The following is a 22,582-nucleotide window of genomic DNA, read 5'->3' on the forward strand; positions in this document are numbered from 1 at the left end:
GGACCGACTGCCTCGAGCGGGGAGGTCAGCTCGGACCCCCACCCCTGCAGAGTGCGGGCCCGGCAGAGCCGGACCGACTGCCCTGGGTCGGGGAAGGTCCTCTTGGACCCCACCCCTGCAGAGTGCGGGCCGGGCAGAGCTGGACCGACTGCCCCGAGCAGGGAAGGTCAGCTCGGACCCCACCCCTGCAGAGTGCGGGCCCGGCAGAGCCGGACCGACTGCCCTCAGTGGGGGAAGGTCCTCTTGGACCCCACCCCTGCAGAGTGCGGGCCGGGCAGAGCCGGACCAACTGCCCCGAGCGGGCGGGGGGGGCGCGCGGCGCGGGGGGGGGGGCGCCGGGCAGCCGAGCCGGGGCCGGGGCCAGGCGGGGGCGGGCGCGCGGGGCTGGGGGGCGGCGGGCGGCGCCCCGTGCCCCGGCGGGCCCACCGGCTCTCTGTCCCGCGCAGTGTGCGCCCCGCACGAGTTCCAGTGCCGCAACCGCTCGTGCCTGGCCGCCGTGTTCGTGTGCGACGGCGACGACGACTGCGGCGACGGCAGCGACGAGCGCGGCTGCGCCCGGCCGGCCTGCGGGCCCCGCGAGTTCCGCTGCGGCGACGGCGCCTGCATCCCCGCGCGCTGGGTGTGCGACGGCCAGCTGGACTGCGACGACCGCGCGGACGAGGCGGCCCCGCCGTGCGGCCGCGCGGGCCCCGCCACGGCCGCGCCCGCCGCCTGCGCCGCCGCCGCCCAGTTCGCCTGCCGCAGCGGCGAGTGCGTGCACGCGGGCTGGCGCTGCGACGGCGACCGCGACTGCAAGGACGAGTCGGACGAGGCCGACTGCCGTAAGCGCCCGCGGCCGGCCGGGCACCCGCCCTGCCTGCGCCCGCCCCGCGGGGCACCCGCCCCGCCGCCCCGCGCGCCTCGGCCCCACCACGTGCCCCCCGGCTCCTGGGGGCCGGGAAGCCTCGCGCGGCGGCGGGGCGGGGAGCGGAGGGGAGGGGAGGGGTGGAGGGGGAGGGGAGGGGAGGGGAGGGGAGGGGAGGCAGGAGGAGCCCCCGGCTGCGCCCCGCTCTGAGCTTCAGTCTCCCCATCTGTACTCGGGAAGTGGCCTGGCCACTGTGTCCTTTGATGGTGCCCAAACTCTAGTCCCTGGCTCTGCTCTGGCCAGGATGGAGGTGGGGTGGGGGGGTGCGGTGCCCTCCCGCCCCCACCTGACTCGCCTCCGGCCCTTGTCCGCAGCGCTGGGGACCTGCCGTGGGGACGAGTTCCGCTGTGCCGAGGGCACCTGTGTCCCCGCCGTCAGGCGCTGCAACCAGGAGCGGGACTGTCCGGATGGGAGCGACGAGGCCGGCTGCCTGCAGGGTGCGTGTGGGCTGCGTCCCCTGGCCCCAGAGTCAGCCACTGTCCCCCCGCATCCCCCGCCCCCTCCTGGACTCTGGGTGGTGGAGGCTGCAGGGCGCATGGAACCCGCAGGGAGCCCCGCCCAGCCCTGTCCAGTCTCAGCTCCCGCGGCTTCCCTCTCTGAGGCCGGGTCCTGCAGGAGCAGGACGGTGACCCTCGGCTGAGCCCATGGAAGGGAGGGCTCGAGGGCAGGGCAGGGAAGTGACCTCTCCGCTCCAGGCCACAGGGCAGAGGATCCCGGGCTGCCCCGTCCCCGGGTCTCTGTCGAGTGGCCGTTTCCGGTGCAGGCCCAGCCCTGCCCCATGAGTCAGGGCCACGGGCCCCTCTGCAGCGCTGTGTCCTCTCCAGCCCCCGCAGAGTCCACCTGCGAGGGGCCCCGCAGGTTTCAGTGTAAGAGTGGCGAGTGCGTGGACAGCGGGAAAGTGTGTGACACGCAGCGGGACTGCCGGGACTGGTCGGATGAGCCTCTGAAAGAGTGTGGTACAGTACTGTCTGCTTCCTGCCGCGCCCTGCCCACTGGCCACGTGGCCGGGACCGCCCCTGCGCCTCACCCCGGCTCACGGGCCCAGAATCCCGGGCCTCCCACACTCCGGCCTCTCCTCTCCTTCCTCACTGGACCCTAGTGTGTGTGTGCGCACTCCGGAACTCTCTCCCTGCCTCGGGGTTTCTGCACTGCTGACTGAGCCAGGGCCCTGGCCCCCGCGGCCTTCCAGTACCACACGGGGCCCCTGCAGAGCGAGTGGGGGTGCAGGCTGGCAGGCAGGCGAGGCCCCTCTGACGCCCACTGACAGTCGGGACAGAGGGAGGGGGAGGGGGCCCGTGCTGCTCCAGGGAGTGGGCCCCGGACGTTCATCTCGGAGTCAGGATTTGGCCATACCACTATTCGGGGACCAAACCTGGGCCACCCCTGAAGGCCGTTCCTGGCAGCCCTCCCCTCCCCGGCGCCCAGAGAAGCTGCATTCCCACTGACTGGGAGTACGGCAGGGCTAACACCACCCTCCCCCAGCACCTGACTGGAGTTGGGGCTAACACCACCCTCCCCCAGCACCTGACTGGAGTTGGGGCTAACACCACCCTCCCCCAGCACCTGACTGGAGTTGGGGCTAACACCACCCTCCCCCAGCACCTGACTGGGAGTTAGGGCTAGCATCACCCTCCCCAGCACCTGACTGGGAGTTAGGGCTAACACCCCCCAACTCCCTGACTGGGAGTTCGGCAGGGCTAACACCCCCCACTACCCTCACAGAGAATTAGGCACGGCTAATACCCTTCAGCACCTGAATCGGGAGTTAGGGCTAACACCTCCCCCCAGCACCCCGACTGGGAGTTAGGGCTAACACCCCCCAACTCCCCGACTGGGAGTTCGGCAGGGCTAACACCCCCCACTCTCCTGACCGGGAGCTCGGCAGGTCTAACACCCCTCAGCACCCCCACCGGGCGTTCGGCAGGGCTGCTAACCCTCTGAACCATCCCTCGCTCTGTCTGCTGCTCATGCCTGTCTGTGTGTTGTCGGCCCTGGTGCCTCCCTGGGGGCAGCCGGCCCGAGTCTATGTGTGGCCTGTGTCCTGTGTCTGTGTCCCGGGCCTGTCTGGGCCTCTGCACGTGAGTTGTGTGTGCATGCAGGGGTGAGCATGTGGGGTGTGCATGGACTGGGAGGGGGCATGGCCATTCTGTCCCCTGATGGAACCTCACATGGAACTTACCCCCTGCCCGGGGCCCCACCTCAGTCACCGCAGGCTGCATAGACCAGGTGGGTCTAGTGAATCTGCTACCAGCCGCCGCCTGGTTGCTGGTTGTCCAGGAGGTGGACAGGGAGAGGCATGTCTGGATCCAGTGCCCTGGGCTCGTCCTAGCCCTCCTCAGCTGGGTGGGGACAGGGCCCCCACCCACTTCCACCGTCGTTAGTCACCTTGAGCTCTCCCACCTGTGCCACTCCATCAAGGATCCAGAAATGCCATCAGAGCTGAGTTGTTGCTATTCCTCAGGAAAGAGGTAGGGGTGATGTCGGAGGGAGGCAGTACATGGAAGGTGACGAGAGATAACAGCCTAGGGGTAGTCTGAAAAGGGGGGCAGTGAGTGAGCTGAGGGAATGATGAGGGAGTGATGGCTGAGGGGTAGGATGATAAGTGAAGTGGTGTGTGAGCAGGTGACAACGACAGTTGAAGAATGGCAAGTCAGACAGGAGTGACAAGTGAACGATGACCGCAGGACAGGATGGTTAGTGAAGTTCTGAGTGATCAGGTGACAGGTGAATGACAGCTGAGGCACAGGATGGCTAGTGAGGTAGTGAGTGAAGTGGCAGGTGAATTTACAGATGAGGGGCAGGATGGTTAGTGAGGTAGTGATCAGGTAAGTGACATCTCAGGAGACAGAATGGTTGTGATGTAGCGAGTGAGCAGATGACAAGTGAGTGACAGCTGAGAGGATAGGATAGTGAGGTAGCAAGTGAGCAGATGACAAGTGACAGCTAAGAGGATAGGATAGTGAGGTAATGAGCAGGTGACAAGTGAGTGACAGTGACAACTGAGGGGATAGGATAGTGAGGTAGCGAGTGAGCAGGTGACAGGTGAGTGACAGCTGAGGGGATAGGATAGTGAGGTAGCGAGTGAGCAGATGACAAGTGACAGCTAAGAGGATAGGATAGTGAAGTTGCAAGTGAGCAGGTGATGAGTGTCAGCTAAGGGGATAGGACAGTGAGGTAGTGAGCAGGTGACAACTGAGAGGATAGGATAGTGAGGTAGTGAGCAGGTGACAGGTGAGTGACAGCTGAGGGGATAGGATAGTGAGATGGTGAGCAGGTGACAGGTGAGTGACAGCTGAGGGGATAGGATAGTGAGGTAGTGAGCAGGTGACAGGTGAGTGACAGCTGAGGGGATAGGATAGTGAGGTAGTGAGCAGGTGACAGGTGAGTGACAGCTGAGGGGATAGGATAGTGAGTAATGAGCAGGTGACAGGTGAGTGACAGCTGAGGGGATAGGATAGTGAGTAGTGAGCAGGTGATGAGTGATGGCTGAGGGACAAGGTGGTTGGTGAGGTTGTGAGTGGATGACAAGTGGCAGCTGAGGGACAGGTGGTACGCTGTGAATGATTGGGTGATGAGTGACCGTGGAGAGATAGTTTGGCAAAGGAGGGGGAGGGCTTGGAGTGGCAGCAGGGTTCCCGCAGATGGCGCCACAGAGCCGTCCAGAGTGTCAGGACTCAGGGGCATGAGGCCTGGGCCTGGCTGTCACCCTGGTTCCCCCAGTCATGCTGTCACTGTGATTTTGTTCTTTCAGTTCCATCAGTATCCCGGGGAGACAGAAGGAGGCCCAGGGGTAAAGGGGGCATCCCCCAAGCTTGGCTGGGCCTGGAGGTGGGGTGCCCACAGCTGTGCATGGCCGGGGCGGGCAGGCAGCTCAGAGCAACTGCGCGCATGGCTCTGGCTGGCGCCCTCGGCTCGCTTGGCTTGGCTGGCGGGAGCGGCAGTGCTTGAGCCTGCAGGCAGCGGGGCGGCTTGGTTCCTTCCCGGCTTGCAGGATTCCACCCCTGCAAAGCCCAGAAGATGCTGTGAGAACTTGGGGCGCTTTGGTCCTGGTCTCCCTGCCCTGCCGGGAGATGGGGGAGGGGGAGGGGGACCAGATACTGCTCCCCCCTCCCCTGCCTCGTCTCTCCCCACGGCCACACTTGGTTTCTCCGGGCCAGCCTTGGCTGTGTGGAGGAATCAGGGCGGGCTGGTAGGAGAGGGGGGAATCAGACACAGGTGGCGGGGGGCTGACCTAGCTCCAGCTTCACAAGGACAAAGGCCCTGTGCTCAGCAGCCGCCACTCAGGGTTTGTCGGGGGGAGGGGGGCGGAGGGTGGGGGACAGGGACCAGTGGGGCGTGTCCCAGCAGGGACCCGCATTGGGGAGCAGAAATCTGCATAGAAGGAGAGTGGAGGAGGCCGTGGGCTCCCCCAGGTGGAGACACTGTATTTTGAGGATTCCCTGGGTGCCCTGACTTGGTCCCTGAGTCATGTGGCAGGAGGGGCTGTAAGAAATGGGCTTGTGAAAGGCAAGCCCCTCGGCAGCAGGGGGCCAAAGGACCCGCTTCCCGACCCGCCACGTCTGTGCAGCCTGGCAGGGTGGCTCGGTGGGACTCCTGCCACCCAAACCTCCGCTTCCGCACCTGGCCGCCTACCTCTGCCCACCTCTGCTCTGCCCCTGCCCAGCTGCCCGGCCCTCAGGCGTCCACGTCCCTCCCCAGGCCTGAACGAGTGCCAGCACAACAACGGCGGCTGCTCCCACATCTGCACCGACCTCAAGATCGGCTTCGAGTGCGCCTGCCCCGCCGGCTTCCGGCTCCTGGACCCGAAGACCTGTGGAGGTGAGCCCCTTCCCTTGCACCTCTCGTCCTGCAGCAGTGACCCCCTTCCCCTGCACCCCTGCGGCAGTGAGTCCCTTCCCCCATACTTCTGAGCCCCTTTCCCCACACCCTTGCATCGGTGAGCCCCTTTCCCCACACCCCTGGAGCAGTGAGCCCCTTTCCCCACACCCCTGGAGCAGTGAGCCCCTTTCCCCACACCCCTGGAGCGGTGAGCCCCTTTCCCCACACCCCTGGAGCAGTGAGCCCCTTTCCCCACACCCCTGGAGCAGTGAGCCCCTTTCCCCACACCCCTGGAGCGGTGAGCCCCTTTCCCCACACCCCTGGAGCAGTGAGCCCCTTTCCCCACACCCCTGGAGCGGTGAGCCCCTTTCCCCACACCCCTGGAGCAGTGAGCCCCTTTTCTCCACCCCCCTGTAGTGGTGAGCCCCTTTCCCCACACCCCTGGAGCGGTGAGCCCCTTTCCCCACACCCCTGGAGCGGTGAGCCCCTTTCCCCACACCCCTGGAGCGGTGAGCCCCTTTTCTCCACACCCCTGGAGCAGTGAGCCCCTTTCCCCACACCCCTGGAGCGGTGAGCCCCTTTTCTCCACACCCCTGGAGCGGTGAGCCCCTTTCCCCACACCCCTGGAGCGGTGAGCCCCTTTCCCCATACCCCTGTAGTGGTGAGCCCCTTTTCTCCACACCCCTGCAGCAGTGAGCCCCTTTGCCTGTGCCCCAGCAGAGGCAGCCCCTCCCCCATGCCTGAGCCCCACTCTTTCCACAGACATTGATGAGTGTGAGGACCCTGACGCCTGCAGCCAGATCTGTGTCAACTACAAGGGCTACTTCAAGTGCGAGTGTCACCCCGGCTATGAGATGGATGCGCTGACCAAGAACTGCAAGGCTGTCGGTAGGCACCCCGGGGGGAGGCTGCAGGGGCCACCTCTGAAGGGCACAGGAAGTAGATGCACTTTGATCTGTGGGAGGCACAGACACACATAGTGCATGTGCACAGGTGGTGCAGCATACACGTGCACACACACGTACACGGGCTCACACACATGTTCTTATACTCACAAGCCTACACATACACACATGCACACACACGCACATATATATGCACGTACACATGCACACACACCCATCTTCAGTCTCAGGAGGAGATTTTAGGAAGATCACCAGGGCCTAGAAGAGGCTCTGTCCCAGAGGTCTGAGACCCCTGCCCCCACAGGCACGCTCTGTCTGAAGGCCGCGCTTAGCACGGGGTCCCCTGCGCTGCCAGTGGGCACTTTTTCCCCTTGGGTTTTCCAGCCGACACTCTGCAGGCCACCCAGTGTCTGGGCTTCTGGGCAGAGCACAGGGTCCCCAGGGCCAGGAATGTGTAGCGGCAGGGCATGGGGTGGATGGGGAGGTCTGGAACACAGCAGGAAGATGGGGATCCAGAGTGGGTCCCGGCCCGTCCCTGGCGCTGACCTTCAGGGCTGCCTTCCCCAGTGAAGGTGGTGCCGCTGCAGCTGGCAGGGGCAGGGGTCCAGCTGTCTCGGGGCCCAGCTTCTGCAGCGGTGACCGTGAGGAGCCTTTGTGCAGGGTTTGGGGTTCTCTGCAGACTCCTGTGGTCCCCACTGCACATACAGTCTGTGCGACTTTTTTTCATCTGGGGGCCACCCCCAGTGGCGTTTGGGCTCAATGTCTCGGTGCCACTCCTGGGATGCTTGGGGGGCCGTGTGGTGTCAGGGGTGGACCCCGGGCTGTCTCCCGCCCTGTGCTGTATCTCACATGAGATGTGCTATGGCAGGCCATGTGCCGCGTGGTTGTGTAGTGAGTTTCCAGTGAACGGCTACCTCACTGCCACCATCTGCACATTGTGAACTTCAGACACCCAGCTGCCTTCAACTGACACATCGAGTCAACCCCAAACTCTCACACTAGCCTGAGAATGTGTGTGTATAAATACGTGTGTGTGCATGTGTGTACATGCATGTTGTCTCCAGCTTGGGGATGTGTGCATGCATGTATATGTATGTGTGCATGTGTGTGTATGTTGGTGTTTCAGCCTGGGAATGTGTGTGTGCATGTGAGTGTGTGTACATGAGTGTGTGTGCGTGTGTGTACATTTGTGTATATGCACACTATCTCCAGCTTGGGAATGTGTGTGTACATGAGTGTGTGTGCGTGTGTGTACATTTGTGTATATGCACACTATCTCCAGCTTGGGAATGTGTGCGTATGTGTGTTTGTATGTGTGTATGTGCATGCATGTGTGTGTGCATTTGTGTGCATGTGTGTGTACGCATGTCTCTAGCCTGGAAATGTGTGTATGTGTATGCGTGTTTGTGCACATGTGTGTGGATGTGTGTGTGATTGTGTGTACCTGCACACTATCTCCATCCTGAGAATGTGTGTACATGCATGCATGCATGTGCGTGCATGTGTGTACATGACGCTGTCCCAGCCTGGGAATGTTTATGTGTGCATATGTTTGTATGCATGCATGTATACATACAAGTGTGTTCATTGTGTATGCATCTGTGTGTGCATGTGTGTGCATGCATGTGTGTGTGCTCTATCCAGCCTGAGAATGTGTGTGTGCATGTGTGTGTATATATGTGTGTATGTATATGTGCGACTCAGTGTGTGTATGTGTGTGTGACTGTGTGTGTGTGTTGTCTCCAGCCTGGGCATGTAAGCTGTGGCAAGATCACATACATTCCTGCTGCTGTTGGCTCCCAGTGGAGCGCAGTCTCTGCACGGGCTCACTGGTCTGAAGACCACAGCCCCATCCTGATCTCCTCCCCGCAGCTCGCCACAGCCCCCCTGTGCCACAACCCTGGCACCTCCAAAGCCTCCTTACTCTTTTTGCCCTTTGGAATATCACAGGGGTCTTGAAGCAGAGGCGGGGCTGTGGCAACTTCCCAGAGCAGCTGAGCCCAGAGGCATTTAGCTCTGCTCTGGCTGACGGTGCAGCTGGGGTCCGGGTAGTACGGGTGGTCTGCTGGCAGGGTCTGGGTAGTGCAGGTGGTCTTGTGGCCAGGGTCCGGGTAGTGCAGGTGGTCTGCTGGCCGGGGTCCGGGTAGTGCGGGTGGTCTGCTGGCCGGGGTCCGGGTAGTGCGGGTGGTCTGCTGGCCGGGGTCTGGGTAGTGCGGGTGGTCTGCTGGCCGGGGTTCGGGTAGTGCAGGTGGTCTTGTGGCCGGGGTTCGGGTAGTGCAGGTGGTCTGGCCGGGGCCCGGGTAGTGCGGGTGGTCTGCTGGCCAGGGTTCGGGTAGTGCAGGTGGTCTGGCTGGGGCCCGGGTAGTGCAGGTGGTCTTGTGGCCGGGGTCCGGGTAGTGCAGGTGGTCTTGTGGCCGGGGTCCGGGTGGTGCAGGTGGTCTTGTGGCTGGGGTCCGGGTAGTGCAGGTGGTCTGGCCGGGGTCCGGGTGGTGTGGGTGGTCTGTGGCCAGGTCAGGCTCTGCTGGAGGGGAGCAGTGAGGCTGCACGGAACTCTGGGATCACACTGGAAGGGACTCGCGCATCTCAGAGGACTCAGGGGTCGAGGCAGAGGGGCAGAAGCCCTCCGTCAGGTGTGCTTCTTTGCGCCTTTGCTTTTCATACCCATCGCCCGTCTGCTCTGCCGACCCGTGAGGCGGAGGGGAGGGGCCCCAGCCCCGCCCGGCTCTGACCTGTGCCCCCACCCCCGCTTGGCAGCCGGCACAAGCCCGTCCCTGATCTTCACCAACCGGCATGAGGTGCGCAAGATCGACCTGGTGAAGCGCGACTACTCGCGCCTCATCCCCATGCTCAAGAACGTGGTGGCGCTCGACGTGGAAGTCGCCACCAACCGCATCTACTGGTGCGACCTCTCCTTCCGCAAGATCTACAGGTGAGCGGTCACAGTCACAGCAAGGGAAGGGCCTGAGGCCTCCGCTCGCCTCCGCTGGGCCAGGGACCCTCCTCGACGGCATTGCCCACCCCCCTCCCCGCGGGCCCACAGTCCGGACTCAGGCACGGGTCCGGCTCCTCTCTGTACTTCCCAGTCCCCCTTACCTGCGGCCCTGCATGCCTCGGCCTCCTTGGGCATGTCTTGCCTTTGTCTTGAGGTCCACTTGATGGTCCAGCTGCTGTCCAGACATGGGGATATCTGGTGAAGGGACAGTGCAGGGGAGAGGGGCAGGGGGGAAAGGCAGAGGGTCACCTAGCAGGTGCCTGCCCGGCGGCCCACACAGAGACACACCCCCGGACAGCAGAGCACGATGGAGCTGGGGCTCGGCACGAGGGACGTGTGAGGCCCTGGGCTTGACCCCACCTGCCCCAGAGCCAGCGGCGAGCGCAGTTCCTCTGCGGCCGTCGCCACTTGGCGCCTTTTGAAGTCAGTCCCAGGGTTACCCGCTGCCGACTTCCCGCTCCCACTGGCCGAGCGGCCCTTGGGCCGATTGGCTGGTTCTGGTCTGTGGCCCGAGGGAGGCGTTGAAGACACTGACTCAGTTCCTCTCAGAGCCTCTCAGATCCGTGGCCCAGAGCAGGGAGTGGGCGGGGCTGGGTCCCGGGGCCACCGCAGAAGGACCCCAGCTCTGTCGCTCCTAGCGCCTACATGGACAAGGCCAGCGACCCGGCCGAGCAGGAGGTGCTGGTGGACGAGCAGCTGCACTCGCCCGAGGGCCTGGCGGTGGACTGGGTGCACCAGCACCTCTACTGGACCGACTCGGGCAACAAGACCATCTCCGTGGCCACGGTGGACGGCAGCCGGCGGAGCACGCTCTTCAGCCGCGGCCTCAGCGAGCCCCGGGCCATCGCCGTTGACCCCCTGCGAGGGTGAGCGTGTCCCTCCCCCGATGTCTCCGTTCCCCTGGGATCACCCTGGGCTGCGGAGAGGCTGCGGAGGGGGCCCCGGGGAAAGGTGCACTTTCTAAAGTTAAAGAAAATACCGCTTTGGGGGCTGCTGCTCGGTGGCACGCCCGGTCCCGTCACCGCAGGCACAGAGAGTTCTCCAGGAGCAGCCCCTGTCTGCAGACCCCGCCACTGAAGCCTGCCAGCCCCGGGCGTAGGAACTGGGCTCCCCTGAGCTGCCCGGGGCAGGAGCAGCAGGGCTACTGAGGAGAGTGGGTTGGCATGCCCCTCCCTCCCCAGGAGACCAGAAGGAACGAGGCTGACAAGGGCCTCCGCCCAGCCTCCCCCTCTGGGGCCTCATGGGCCCAGTGGGAAGTGGGTCTCACGGCTGTGAGCTGACGCAGGGAACCCCGGGTGTTCAGCCTCCCTGGACACTTAACGATTTGGAGGGTCCCGTGGATTTCGGCAGATGTCCAGTGAAGCACAGCCCCCCTCTCCTCTGAGGATGGGGGGCACTGAGCCCCTCTGCCCCCGTCACATCATCCAGTGGGACCCAGCCTGCATTCTTCTCTCTTTCAGGTTCATGTATTGGTCAGACTGGGGGGACCAGGCCAAGATCGAGAAATCTGGGCTCAACGGTGTGGGCCGGCAGACTCTGGTGTCCGACAACATCGAATGGCCCAACGGAATCACCCTGGGTGAGTGAGCCTCGTGCTCCCGGGGGTGCTGCTCCCAGACCGGGATGCTCCTGGGTGAGTGTGCGCCTGGGTGGGGATACTCTGAGATGGGAATGCTCCTGGAAGGGGTTCTCCTGAACGGGGGTGCTCCCAGGTGCGGGTGTGGGTGCTCCCGGGTGGGGTGCCCCGAAACAGGAGTGCTCCCAGATGGGGGTGCTCCCAGGTGGGCTCGGTCCCTGTGGACTCCAGGCCCTCTGTGGCTCAGGCTTGTTTCTGCCGCCCCTCCAGTGCCACAGCCTCGTTTCCCGAAGGCGGCCCAGGCTGGCACCTGACGCCTGGAAATGAGGGTGGAGACCGGCACAGAGGAGCCGAGATCTGGCTGCAGAACGTGGCCTGGTCCCCTGACCCTGTCCCCCATCCCACAGATCTGCTGAGCCAGCGTCTGTACTGGGTGGACTCCAAGCTGCACCAGCTGTCCAGCGTGGACTTCAGTGGCCGCAGCAGGAAGATGCTCATCTCCTCCCCTGACTTCCTGAGCCACCCGTTCGGGGTCGCCGTGTTTGAGGTGAGCCTGTGCGGGGGGCAGGGGCCCACAGAAAGGGTCAGTGCAGAAAGGATGACTTCCTGAGACATGCCACGGGGAGTGGACACACGGGGATGGGCAGAGAGGCAGGGACAGGTCTGGTCTGTCTGTGCCAATCTGTGAGCTGCTGGCATCTTCCCAGTGTCCGCCTGGGGCCTGGCTCCCCCCCCCCCCACCCTCTGGGAGCCCTGGTCCCGCCGTGCCCAATCTGAATGTCCAGGTTGAGCCCAGGCATACAGATGATCTGCAGTGGGGGAGGAAGAATTTTCCTAAGACCCACTGACCCCTAGAACGGGCCCAAGAGAGGCCGATGCTCAGTCCAGCACATGTGTGACCTTGGGGTCCTAGTGCTGGCACCCCAGTCCTCAGGGAGCCAGGAGGGGGCGAAGTCCAGCCCTCCGGTGCCCACCCTGCAGCCTCTCTCCCTAGGGAATGAGGAAGCCCACACTGACCTTTTCCCTCAAATACACTCCACCCCCAGCAGTTGGGAAAGCGAGGGACGTTGGTCCGGGAGGTGGTGCTGGCCACGTTTGCGTGGTCACCCCTCATCCAGCACCCCCGGCTCCCGCCCCGGCGCCACTCACGGCGTGTTGGGGCCCGCCTGGCTCTGCGTGTAACCCGTGTGTGGGGCGGGCCTGAACGTGCGCGTGTGTCCGAGCTGTAAGCGTGACTGCCAGGCCCAGTGCCCGTGCATGTGATGGGCACGTGCAGTGCGTCTGACCCGAGCAGGACTGCCCACGGGCACACTCCCTTCCAGGAGCCCACCCTGGTCTGCAGGTGTGTGCCACCCGGTGGAGGAGGCCCAGTGGGAACATTGTACCCCACACCCTCGAGGTCTTGGTCCCAGGCCCCAGCCACGCTCGCTGCAGTCAACACCCAGCTGTCCCTTCTGCTGCACCCCAGCACCCCAAGCCGGGCATTAATGCTGGCCTCGGGTCCCAGCGTGAGTCTGAGGCCAGGACAGCTCCGGGGAGAGGCTGGGCAGTTCATGGAGCTCCCCCTCTGGTGGTGTCATGGGTCATGGGTCATGGGTCAGGGCTGCCATCCTCTGCCTCTCTACCCCACAGGACAAGGTGTACTGGACAGACCTGGAGAACGAGGCCATTTTTAGCGCAAATCGGCTCAATGGCCTGGAAATCTCCGTCCTCGCCGAGAACCTCAATAACCCACACGACATTGTCATCTTCCATGAGCTGAAGCAGCCCAGAGGTGAGCCCGCGTGCCCCCTGACTCCCGCAGGCCACGTCCGCGTCCTGCCGGCACCCCCAAGAGCCCCCGCAGCCACTCCTCTCGCTGGAAGAGCTTTGCTGTCACCTCCTTTATTTCATTTGTCTTCAAACTTTGCGTGCGATCAAGCTGGGTCTGTAACGTAGACACAGGAGTAAATGCCCTGTTTGTGCTGGTCCGACAAAGGGTGGCTCTCCCCGGCCTCCTGTCACAGCCCGGGAGCTGGCAGCTCCGAGAGGTCGGATCATGTTAGCAGGAGGCAGAAGGAGAACCGGGTCTGTGATGGCGTTCGTGCTTCTCCTCGGAGCTGAGCTGGGAGCTGGGCTGGGAGCTCGGGGACCCGGGTCACAGGCCTGCTGGCGGGAATCCAGACTGTGCCCACTAGTGTTTCTAGGAGACAAGAGGAAACTTCTTGTAGCTGGGGCTGGGCGGCCGTGGGGGAAGTGTCTGACTCCAGATCTAAAAACTTTAGCAAGGGAGGTGGTGAGGCTTGAGCGAAGCTTTGCCTTGCATGCAACCGACCCAGGTTCAATCCCAGAACCCCATATGGCCCCCTGAACCCCTGGGTGCAGAGCCAGGAATAAGCCCTGAGCACTGCAGGGTGAGGCAGAAAAAAAAATGAGAGAGAAGTAGGTAGGATGAGGGTGTACAGTAGAAGGAAACCCATCTGGAACTGGCCGGTCTCAGTTTAGATCCTGCTCCCCCCCTCCCAGTTTCTACAAGTCGAGCTTTGAGAAGTTGGTGCTCCTTGAGCTGTGGGGTCTTCCTCGGTCCTCCTGGGGTATCACCCCCACTCTCATAGTGGGACCGTCAGGACTAAAGTGTGGGGGTCCATGACAAGCACAGTGCTCGGAGGGGCCTGCGGACAGCTTTTCCCGCATGCTGGCTGGAGGGGCCTGGACCCAGGGGACACTGTACCCTAACCCTGTCTCTCTCCCTCTAGCTGCAGACGCCTGCGAGCTGAGTGCCCAGCCCAACGGAGGCTGCGAGTACCTGTGCCTTCCTGCTCCCCAGACCTCCAGCCACTCTCCCAAGTACACGTGTGCCTGTCCCGACACCATGTGGCTGGGCCCAGACATGAAGAGGTGCTACCGCGGTGAGCCACCGCAGGCCCGTCCTGCTCGCGCCTCCACTCCGGGGCACCCGGCGATCTCCGTCTGCTTGATCCTCAGGGGCTGCTGTGACCTTTGCTGGCTCCTCTCTTTTACCACCGTTGCGTGCTTTATCCCCTGGGGTCCTCCCAAGGCTCTCCTCGTCCCCAGGAAAGATGCATGTACACCTGCACGTAGAGCTCAAATGTCGGGGACTTTATGAACCCCTTGAAGATTTCAGATCAGGTCCCCTGGTCCCCCAGACCAGGGAAGTCTCTCAAGTGGAGCAAAAGGCTGAGATGTGTGAGGCTCTGGGAATTGATCCCGGCACCTCATGGACCCCCAAGCACTGCCAGGTGTAGCCCCCTTAACAATTGAGAAGGAAAAAACAAACTCATCATCCTCATGGTTTCAGTTTGCATGCAGGTAATATATTAGTGTTGTTTGTGCAGGCAACACGCAAGTAATATGTTACTACTTACTCTAATATGCAGATAATATGCTATGTGCGGCAATATGCAGGCAATATGTTACTGTGCTACTGCAGGTAAGAGACAGTACTCTGTTGCTGCGAGTGAGATGTTGCTGTGGTACTCTGCAGGGACTATGCAGGTGACTGTGCTCTGGCCCGTCTCCCTCTGGGAATGGGACTGAGACTGGCAGGTGATGCTTCTCCCAGGCAAGTCTGCACTTGCTGCCCAGCCTTGATGTAGGGCAGAGGCCTTTTGTTGGAGCTTAAGTTAACCGCGTCATTTGTGAATTCCAGGCTCAGTGGTTTTAAAATCGAGCGAAGGTTAGACCTAAAGGTGCACGAGTGTAAAATCCTAGCAGACTGACAACCCTCCCACACCGCCCCCTCTCCCAGAACTCGGCAGCTCCTGGCCCCCCTGCCCCGTTGACTTGCCTGGACCCCAGACACATCAAGCCTGCAGCTTGGGGTCCAGGCAACGAAGTGCTCCGAGCCCCCTGGAGGGCAGGGAGGCTTTGTAGAAGCACGTCGGGGCCAGGCCCTGGGCTCGAGCGCGTCCGGGCAGTCAGAGGAATGGCTCACACACTCGCTCACAGCTTCCCCTCTGCAACTTCCCCTCCAGCACCTCAATCTACCTCAACCACGACCTTCACCTCGACCGCGACAGGGACAAGAGCGGACACCACCAGAGCCCCTGGGACCACTGTCCACAGCGCCACCTACCAGAACCACAGCACAGAGACCCCAAACCAGGCAGCCGCAGCCCCCAGCTCAGCGAGCGTCGCCACGGCTCCCGTGTCCACCCCCAGCCCCGCCACCAGCAACCACTCCCAGCACTGTAAGCAAGTGACTCTTGGGTGGACAGCTGTCTGCCAGCTGGGAGGCGCCCTGGGGTGGCGGGGCAGGGGAGGGTCATCGGAACATGGTGACTGGGACCTGTGCACGGGGGGAGCCGAGGGAGAAGCAGGGCAGGAGAGCTCTGGCCTGTGTTCAGACGTGCTGGGTGCCTGTGAAGGAGAAAGGGTCTGAGAAAAGCTCCTTCCCGCCTGTGCCTGGCTCCTCGGGCAGCTGCCCTGCCCCTGCTGCGTCACAAACTCGGCCAAGGTCAGGTCTGTGGGCCACACGTCACCGCCACCACTCGGGGGCAGGGATTTGGCCAGAGCAAAGCTCCTCTGTCAGTTGGCAGCCCCCTGGGCTGGGTTCCCCGATAGTGACCTCAGAAGATGCCTGAGCACCTTTCCAAACCCTGGGGTGAGCAGAGCTAAGCTCCCCACTTCATAATTATCTGGAGCAGGACTTTTGACTGCCAGGATGTTCTGTCTCAGGAACTACCATCTTCCTTGTATTTCTCCTCCCGTCCCCTCCCTTCTCCTTTCCTGCCACACCCAGAGGTGTTCAGAGCCTACTCCTGTGCTCTGGGATTACTCTTGGCAGGCCCTGGGGACCATACGGGCTGCTGAGCATCAAACCTGGGTCAGCTGTGTGCAAGGCAAGCACCCTATCTGCTGAACTATCTCTCCAGCCCCACAGACATCTTTTTTGGTGGAATTACCTGCTGGGGGAGTTGACATACACGAGGACAAACTTGCCTTTCCTTTGTTTTGTTTTTTTTTGGGGGGGGCCACACCCAGCAGTGGCCAGGGTTTGCTCCTGGCTCTGTGCTCAGGGACCCCTCCTGCTGGGGCTCGGGACCATATGTGGTGCCAGGGATTGCATCTGGGTCAGCTGTGCGCAGAGCAAGCGCCTTACCCGCTGCACAGTGTCTCCAGTCCAGGAATAAATCTGTCAGTGTCCTTTCACTTCTGCACAGCCCAGGGACTTAGCAGCCTTATCTCTCTCTTTTTCTTTTTTGATGGGGAGTTGGGTTCGGGGTCCTCACCCGACAGTGTTCAGAGCTACTCCTGGCTCTGTGCTCAGGGGACACCTGGAGGTGTTTGGGAGACCATATACAGTGCCAGGGATGGAACCAGGGTCACCCGCATGCAAGGCAGATGTCTTACGTCCTGTGCTTTGTCCCAGGGCCTGTCCTGCCCCAACCACTGACTCTTCATAGTGGAGAGCGCCCCCTGCAGGTGGAGGCTGGTGCTGCCTCCCGACTTGGGCAGTCTTTTGAGCAGGGCGTCTGGGGGAGGGGAGGGCTCCATGGGGCAGAGAGGCAGCCCTGGGGGTGTGAGCCCCAGCCCTGCTGCTTCCCCAGGGCCCCCAAGCGCCAGTCAGACTCTCATTCCCTGTCTGAGCAGGCGTCTGCCTGTCCTGCTCTTGCCTCACTCGCACGTTGACGGCCCCCGGGAAGACTAGCCGCTGTCGCAGGGCCTGGCACTCGCCTCATCCTGCTCCTCTTTGTGTCTTGCAGATGGGAACGAAGGTGGCAAGATGGGTTCCACCGTCACTGCTGCTGTCATTGGCATCATTGTGCCCATGGGTAAGTCTGGGCCCAAGTCTCTGAGCGGAGGAGAGACCCGCCCCCAGGGTCTGGCGGGAGGGCCCTGGAAGTGGAGTGCCCACTGCCAAGTCTTGACTGAGTCTGGTTTCGTAGCTCGGCTTATCCTACAGGATCTGGACCCGGGAGCCCACCCTGGCACCCCATCCCCGCTCGGCCCGACTCTGCCATGTGGGGGGAAGCTGAAGTGTCAGCTCCGTGGGTCTGAGTGGTCAGCCCACTTCCCCAGCTCTGGCGGAGTCTGCCACGTGGAGGGAGCCCAGGGTTTGCTGAATGAGTCCCTAGAGTGTTTGCCTGTCCTTGTTCGGTGTTTCCGCAAACACCAACTACTCTGGGCCAGACCGGCGGGTGGGGAGGGCAGAGGGCTGGCTCCTGCCAGGCCTGGCTCCTGCCCTCCAAATACTCATTGGATGGACACACACCTAACCCAGATCCGTGCATGATGCCACGGAAAGCGCTAGCATCAAGCTGTGTTGGTGCTGCAAGGGGGCAGAAGAGCGGTGGGAAAGGCACAGAGGGCTTTGAGCACTCACCTGGCCCGTGGGCTGGGCACAAAGGGAAGCCGGCCACTTGCCTCTCGCTCTGAGGGTTCTTTCCTTGTGGAAATGATTGATACTTCAGTTGCCTCGCGAAGAAGTGAAGATGGGTCATGAAGACAGCCTGAGCAAAGGGGCAGTGCAGGGGAGGGAGGGCTTGGAACTAAAAGGGGTTCAGCAGTGCCAGCACATCGCATTTGGCTAAACCTGGCGGAGAGCCGGGGATGGGGGGCTGATTTGTTCTCTCCTGCCCTGATGTTCTCTTGGATCCTGGCGGTCTCCTCATTTCCTGGTGGGATCTTGGACACCGCACTTTGACCCAGAGAACTCCCAGTGTGCTTTCTGGTGCTGGGGGTCGAAACCAGGGCCTCACGTGGGCAGAGCCCCAGGTCTCCTGCAGATGTTTGCGTTTATTGAGGATGCTGTAGCCTGTGGATGCTCTGGGGGGCTGGGGTCGCGTGGCTGGCATTGGCCTTGGAAGGCTCCACAGGAGAAAACAGAAGACCCAGAGGAGTGAGTGGGGTTGCTCGGAGCTTTGCTTGGTAGAGGGAAGATGCCCCCCTCCACTCCGGCCTGTTGTTGCTGCTGATTTGAGGTGCCTGTGCGCTGCCTCCTGGGCTCACCGGCCGTGGCGGAATCAATACTCTTCATATCTGCTCCTCTGGGGAGTGAGAGATGAATCTCCTTGCCATGATCTTTCTGGTGAGGTTGAAGATTTGTTCTTAAGCTTATATCCAAATAGCTACTTTTATCTATTTACATTTCAGCCTTCATGGATTTTGCCCATTTCACAGCCTTTTTTTTTCCCTCATGACTTTTGATCTTATTCATATCTATAGTAATCCTTATATACATTAAAGTTAGATTTTTTATATATTTACATATATTATATTACAAAATTTGTCTATCTGCCACTAAGCTTTAAGCTGAGTGGGATCTTATGCATATATATATTTAAGTATTAGATCTCTTTGATAATTTTTTCTAGGATTTTTTGTTGAGGGAAGTTTACCTCATGAGTAGAATATCTCCCTAAAGAGCCGAAAGAGACCAGAGACATGGTACAGCAGGTACTAAAACCAACCAAACAACAGCAACAAAATATTCCACACATTTTTCTATGACTTTAAACATTTGTTAGTATTTGGATACCAGATCCTTGAGAATTTAAGAGTGTTGTTTGTGACAGAGATGTGACTCTTTCCCTTTTTCCTACTTGCCTTTCTCATTTTCCCCAAACCATCACTGGGTCTTCTGCCCTTTGCCTCAGACTTGAGTTGTCACGTTTATTACAAGCCACGTGAGGCTCATCCGAGCATGTGGAGAGCGGCCGTGAGCGTGGCGGAGGTTGAGTTCTGGAGGTTTTTGGCTGCCAGGACTGGGTCCCTTGGGGCGGGGAGGGGAACTCACATGCCCCCCTCTGGGTTGCCCGAATGAAACAGCCTGGTGTGGGGTCCCTGCCTGCTCTCTGTCTCCGGGAGCCGCTGTTCCGGTCCTGCCCTTCCTGCTCCAGAGCTTCTTCCTTCACTCGTTAATGTGCTGTGGAATCTGTAGAAGGGGTTCTACAGATTCTCTCTGGCCGCGCCCCAGCTGCAGGGGAAGCAACCCATCTCTCCCCTGGCCCCTCCAACCTGGGGAGAGCATGGATTTCTTCAGAGGTTTCAGGGAAATAGCAGCATCCGGGCACAAGTTTTCTGGGGGGACCTGCCCTCAACCCTCAGAGCAGCTGGGCCTGGGCAGGGGATGTAGAGAACACACAGACCCTCCCCTCACGGGGTCCCCCGGGCGTGCAGCACAGTAGCTGCAGACATGGTCCGGGGGCTGCGGCAGGACCCCTGTGCCGTGTCTCGCCCCCAGCGGTCATAGCCCTGCTGTGCATGAGCGGCTACCTGATCTGGAGGAACTGGAAGCGGAAGAACACGAAAAGCATGAATTTCGACAACCCCGTGTACAGGAAGACGACAGAAGAGGAAGATGAAGATGAGCTGCACATAGGGAGGACCGCTGAGATCGGCCATGTCTACCCTGCAGTAAGTACTGGGCTGGGAGTCCTCCTCCCCTCCTCCCTTCCTCCCTCCCTTTCCCCTTCCATCCTCTCTTCCTCCCATCTCCCATCCCTCCTCTTTCCCTCTTCCTTTCCTTCTTCTCTCCTCCCTTCTTCCCTCCCTCCCTCCTTCCTCCTTCCTTCTTTCTCCCTTCTGTTTCTTTCCTCCTACCTTCTCCCTCCCTTCCTCCCTCTTTTCTTCCCTCCCTCCTGCCTTTCCTTCTACCTTCCTTCCTCCCTCCTCTTTTCCTCCCTCCTTCCTGCTCCCTCCCTTCTCTGTTTCTTTCTCCCTCCCTCCTCTTTCCCTCCCTTCTCTCTTCCTCCCTTTTTTCATCCCTCCCTCCTGCCTTCCTTCTCCCTTCCTTCCTCCCATCCTCCCTCCCTCTCTCCCTCCCTCCTTTCTTTCTTCTCTCCCTTTCACCCTTCCCCCTCCTCCCCTCCCTCCCTCCCTCCCTCCCTCCCTCCCACTTTTGAATATTTATCAAAACTCTGCCACATGCCAGATACTGATCTACACCCCGGGGATATCAGCGTGCGGGCAGATGACTGGGGAAAGGGTATCTGGGCCACATTGAAGGGGCTTTTCTGGGCAGTAGAGAAGCCACGTGTCTTGCGGAGAAACTTTTCAGAACCTTGGGGCGGGGAGACCTGTTAGGTGTATTGGGTTGGACGGGTCCCAGGTGTTGCGGGAAGGCAGGGAGTTGCTTGCGTCCGAGGATCTGGGCGGGGGAAGGGGAGCAGCGGTCACCCCCCACTGCAGGGCTGCGCACTGAGGGCCACAGGGGAAGCTCAGGCCCCCTCCACAAGACTGCTGTCCCACTGGCTCTGTCTCCCGGAGCCTCTCACCCCGCTGCACTCGTCACGCCACGGTCTGCTCGCCCTTTCCCGTGGTGGCCTCCCCGTAGACACGCGCTCCTCAAGGCCGGGCTGACTCCCTGGGGTCCAGTGCACGTCTCGAGCTCCTAGCGCGTGTCCAGGGCCACTGTGCATGAAGCTGTGTGGGAACGTAGGCAGGGAACACCTCCCGGGGGAGGTGGCAGGTGGAGCGTGTCCGTGACAGAGGCCCAGCAGTTTCCAGGGAGAGGAGGACGGATGTGGCGATGGCAGCAGGAGGCCAAGGCCGAGCGGCCGAGTGGGGCATGGCATGCCGGGGGAGCGAGGACACCAGGTGGCTGGAGCAGATGTCAGGTTGGAAGAGCGGAGTCAGGGGGCTGAGTGTGACCTCAGAGGTCATCTGGTCCATCCCCCTGTCAGGCGATCAGCAGCTTTGAGCGCCCGCTGTGGGCAGAGCGCTGTCTTGGGGAGACCAGAGAACTGGAAGACCCAGCCCCTGCCCTCAAGGAACTTTTTGTCTTGCCGGGGGAGCCAAGGTCACAGCCGCACCAACTCCCGAAGAACCCTCTTTCCGAGCTGCCTGTCGTCGCGTGCAAGGTAGGGCAGTGCCCCTCGGAGGCTCAGGGGCCGGCGAGCGAGGGCACAGAGCCAGGCAAGGGCAGCGGCGTCCTACTCGCGGAAGGCGGCGAGAGTCTGCGGGTGCTGGGGCAGAGGAGAGATGGGCCAGTGGTCAGCCAAGGACGTGGTGGCATGTGGCTGGCACGGGGGCAGGGCAGGCTGCAGCAGCTGCTGCCTTTTGTCCAGGAGGGGGAGAAGGGGGAGAAGCCGAGTCAGGCAGGTTAGTGCGAGGCGGTGGGGGGGGGCCTCGCCCTCCGCCAAGCCGAGAGGCAGACCCCAACCAACTGGGACAGATCAGAGAGGGCGGAGGAAGAGACGCTGAGCTGGCAGTGAAGAGATGACTCCCCGCGTTGCCGTTCCACAGCCCCTGGTCCTCGTCACTTCTTTCTGCTGCTTTCATTTGTAAAATGGGAATAACGAACGCCCGGTTCTGTTTGCTGCCTGCGGTCAAGAGAGCTAGCCCTGTCAGTGCCCTCTGAGGTAGAAAACAACCTGGCCACGTGGAGTGACTCCAGAAAAGGAAGTCTGAGGTCTCAGAAGAAACTGTTTTCTGGAGACTCAGCTGCAGGGAGATGGACTAAGAGATGCAGAAACTGACATGTCCTAAGAACTTGCCCTGTGCTGTTTAAGTACTTGTGGTTTAGTCTCCCCAGGCAAGTTATGGTGTTGTTATGAGTTCCATTTTTCAGATGAGGAAACTGAGACTCAGAAGTCGAGAAGAACTGGCCTTCCATCACAGTCAGGAAGTGGCAGAACTAGGATTCCAACTCTGGTCTGCATGTAGCCTGTTTTAGGGACCGGAACCAGGATACAGACTTGTAGGCAGCCAACCTGGGTCCCATCCTTGGCACCCTGTATGGTCCCCTGAGCCTACCAGGAGAGATCCCTGAGCTCAGGAATAAGCCCTGAGCACCGTCTGGTATGGCCAAACAAAACAAAATGAAACAAAGGCCGTGTTCTTTTTTTGCTTTTTGGGTCACACCCGGCAATGCACAGGTGTTATTCCTGGCTCTGCACTCAGGAATTACCCCTGCCGGTGCTCAGGCGACCATATGGGACACTGGGAATCGAACCTGGGTCGGCTGCATGCAAGGCAAACGCCCCACCCACTGTGCTATCACTCCAGCCCCGAAAGGCCATATTCTTCCTACTCTGACACGAGGAAAACCTAGCCGCAACACTCTGGAAATCCATATTCTCAACCTGTTCTCTGCCTCTGAGAAGCTTCCCCATCATTGCTGGGACTCTGTAGCCCTGGAGATCTATCTTGGAGAGGGCGGGGGGTGGGGGAACTGGGTAGAAAGTTTCAGATCTCCGTGCTAGTGGGCCAAGGCCAAGGCCAGGGCGTTCATGCAAAAACACACTAATAAGACAAACCCAGTTGGACAGGCAGCAGAGCCATTGTTTATTGTATGTAGAACGTCTAAAGATGGACAAGACGAGGCTGGTTCTCTCCCGTGGGGATGCAGAGGGTGTCAGGTCCTAGATTAAGCCCTTGACGTAGAGGATTTGACTCCCTACCAATACTGGAAGGCCGGTCCTTTGTTACTCGAGTTCGACAGA

The 22,582-nt window shown here is 61.1% G+C and overlaps 1 protein-coding gene across 11 annotated transcripts in view; it reads left to right on the forward strand.

The window, feature by feature from the left end:
• The window catches only part of LRP8 (LDL receptor related protein 8), a 67,067-nt gene that overhangs the window by 38,804 nt on the left and 5,681 nt on the right, over window positions 1–22,582 (forward strand). The window contains exons 5-20 of one of the 11 annotated variants that reach the window (XM_055140763.1): window positions 447–821; window positions 1,219–1,341; window positions 1,729–1,860; window positions 4,656–4,694; window positions 5,603–5,722; window positions 6,485–6,610; window positions 9,382–9,556; window positions 10,258–10,485; window positions 11,080–11,198; window positions 11,603–11,742; window positions 12,828–12,969; window positions 13,931–14,083; window positions 15,170–15,385; window positions 16,901–16,969; window positions 19,381–19,553; window positions 20,822–20,998. In XM_055140763.1, the coding sequence (XP_054996738.1) occupies window positions 447–821; window positions 1,219–1,341; window positions 1,729–1,860; window positions 4,656–4,694; window positions 5,603–5,722; window positions 6,485–6,610; window positions 9,382–9,556; window positions 10,258–10,485; window positions 11,080–11,198; window positions 11,603–11,742; window positions 12,828–12,969; window positions 13,931–14,083; window positions 15,170–15,385; window positions 16,901–16,969; window positions 19,381–19,553; window positions 20,822–20,998 (2,507 nt within the window). The remainder of the gene's footprint in view (window positions 1–446; window positions 822–1,218; window positions 1,342–1,728; window positions 1,861–4,655; window positions 4,695–5,602; window positions 5,723–6,484; window positions 6,611–9,381; window positions 9,557–10,257; window positions 10,486–11,079; window positions 11,199–11,602; window positions 11,743–12,827; window positions 12,970–13,930; window positions 14,084–15,169; window positions 15,386–16,900; window positions 16,970–19,380; window positions 19,554–20,821; window positions 20,999–22,582) is intronic. The other 10 variants (XM_055140767.1, XM_055140765.1, XM_055140764.1 and 7 more) reach the window with 10 other exon arrangements.

Source organism: Sorex araneus, chromosome 5 (assembly GCF_027595985.1).
Source record: "Sorex araneus isolate mSorAra2 chromosome 5, mSorAra2.pri, whole genome shotgun sequence".
Taxonomy (NCBI): Eukaryota; Metazoa; Chordata; class Mammalia; order Eulipotyphla; family Soricidae; genus Sorex; species Sorex araneus.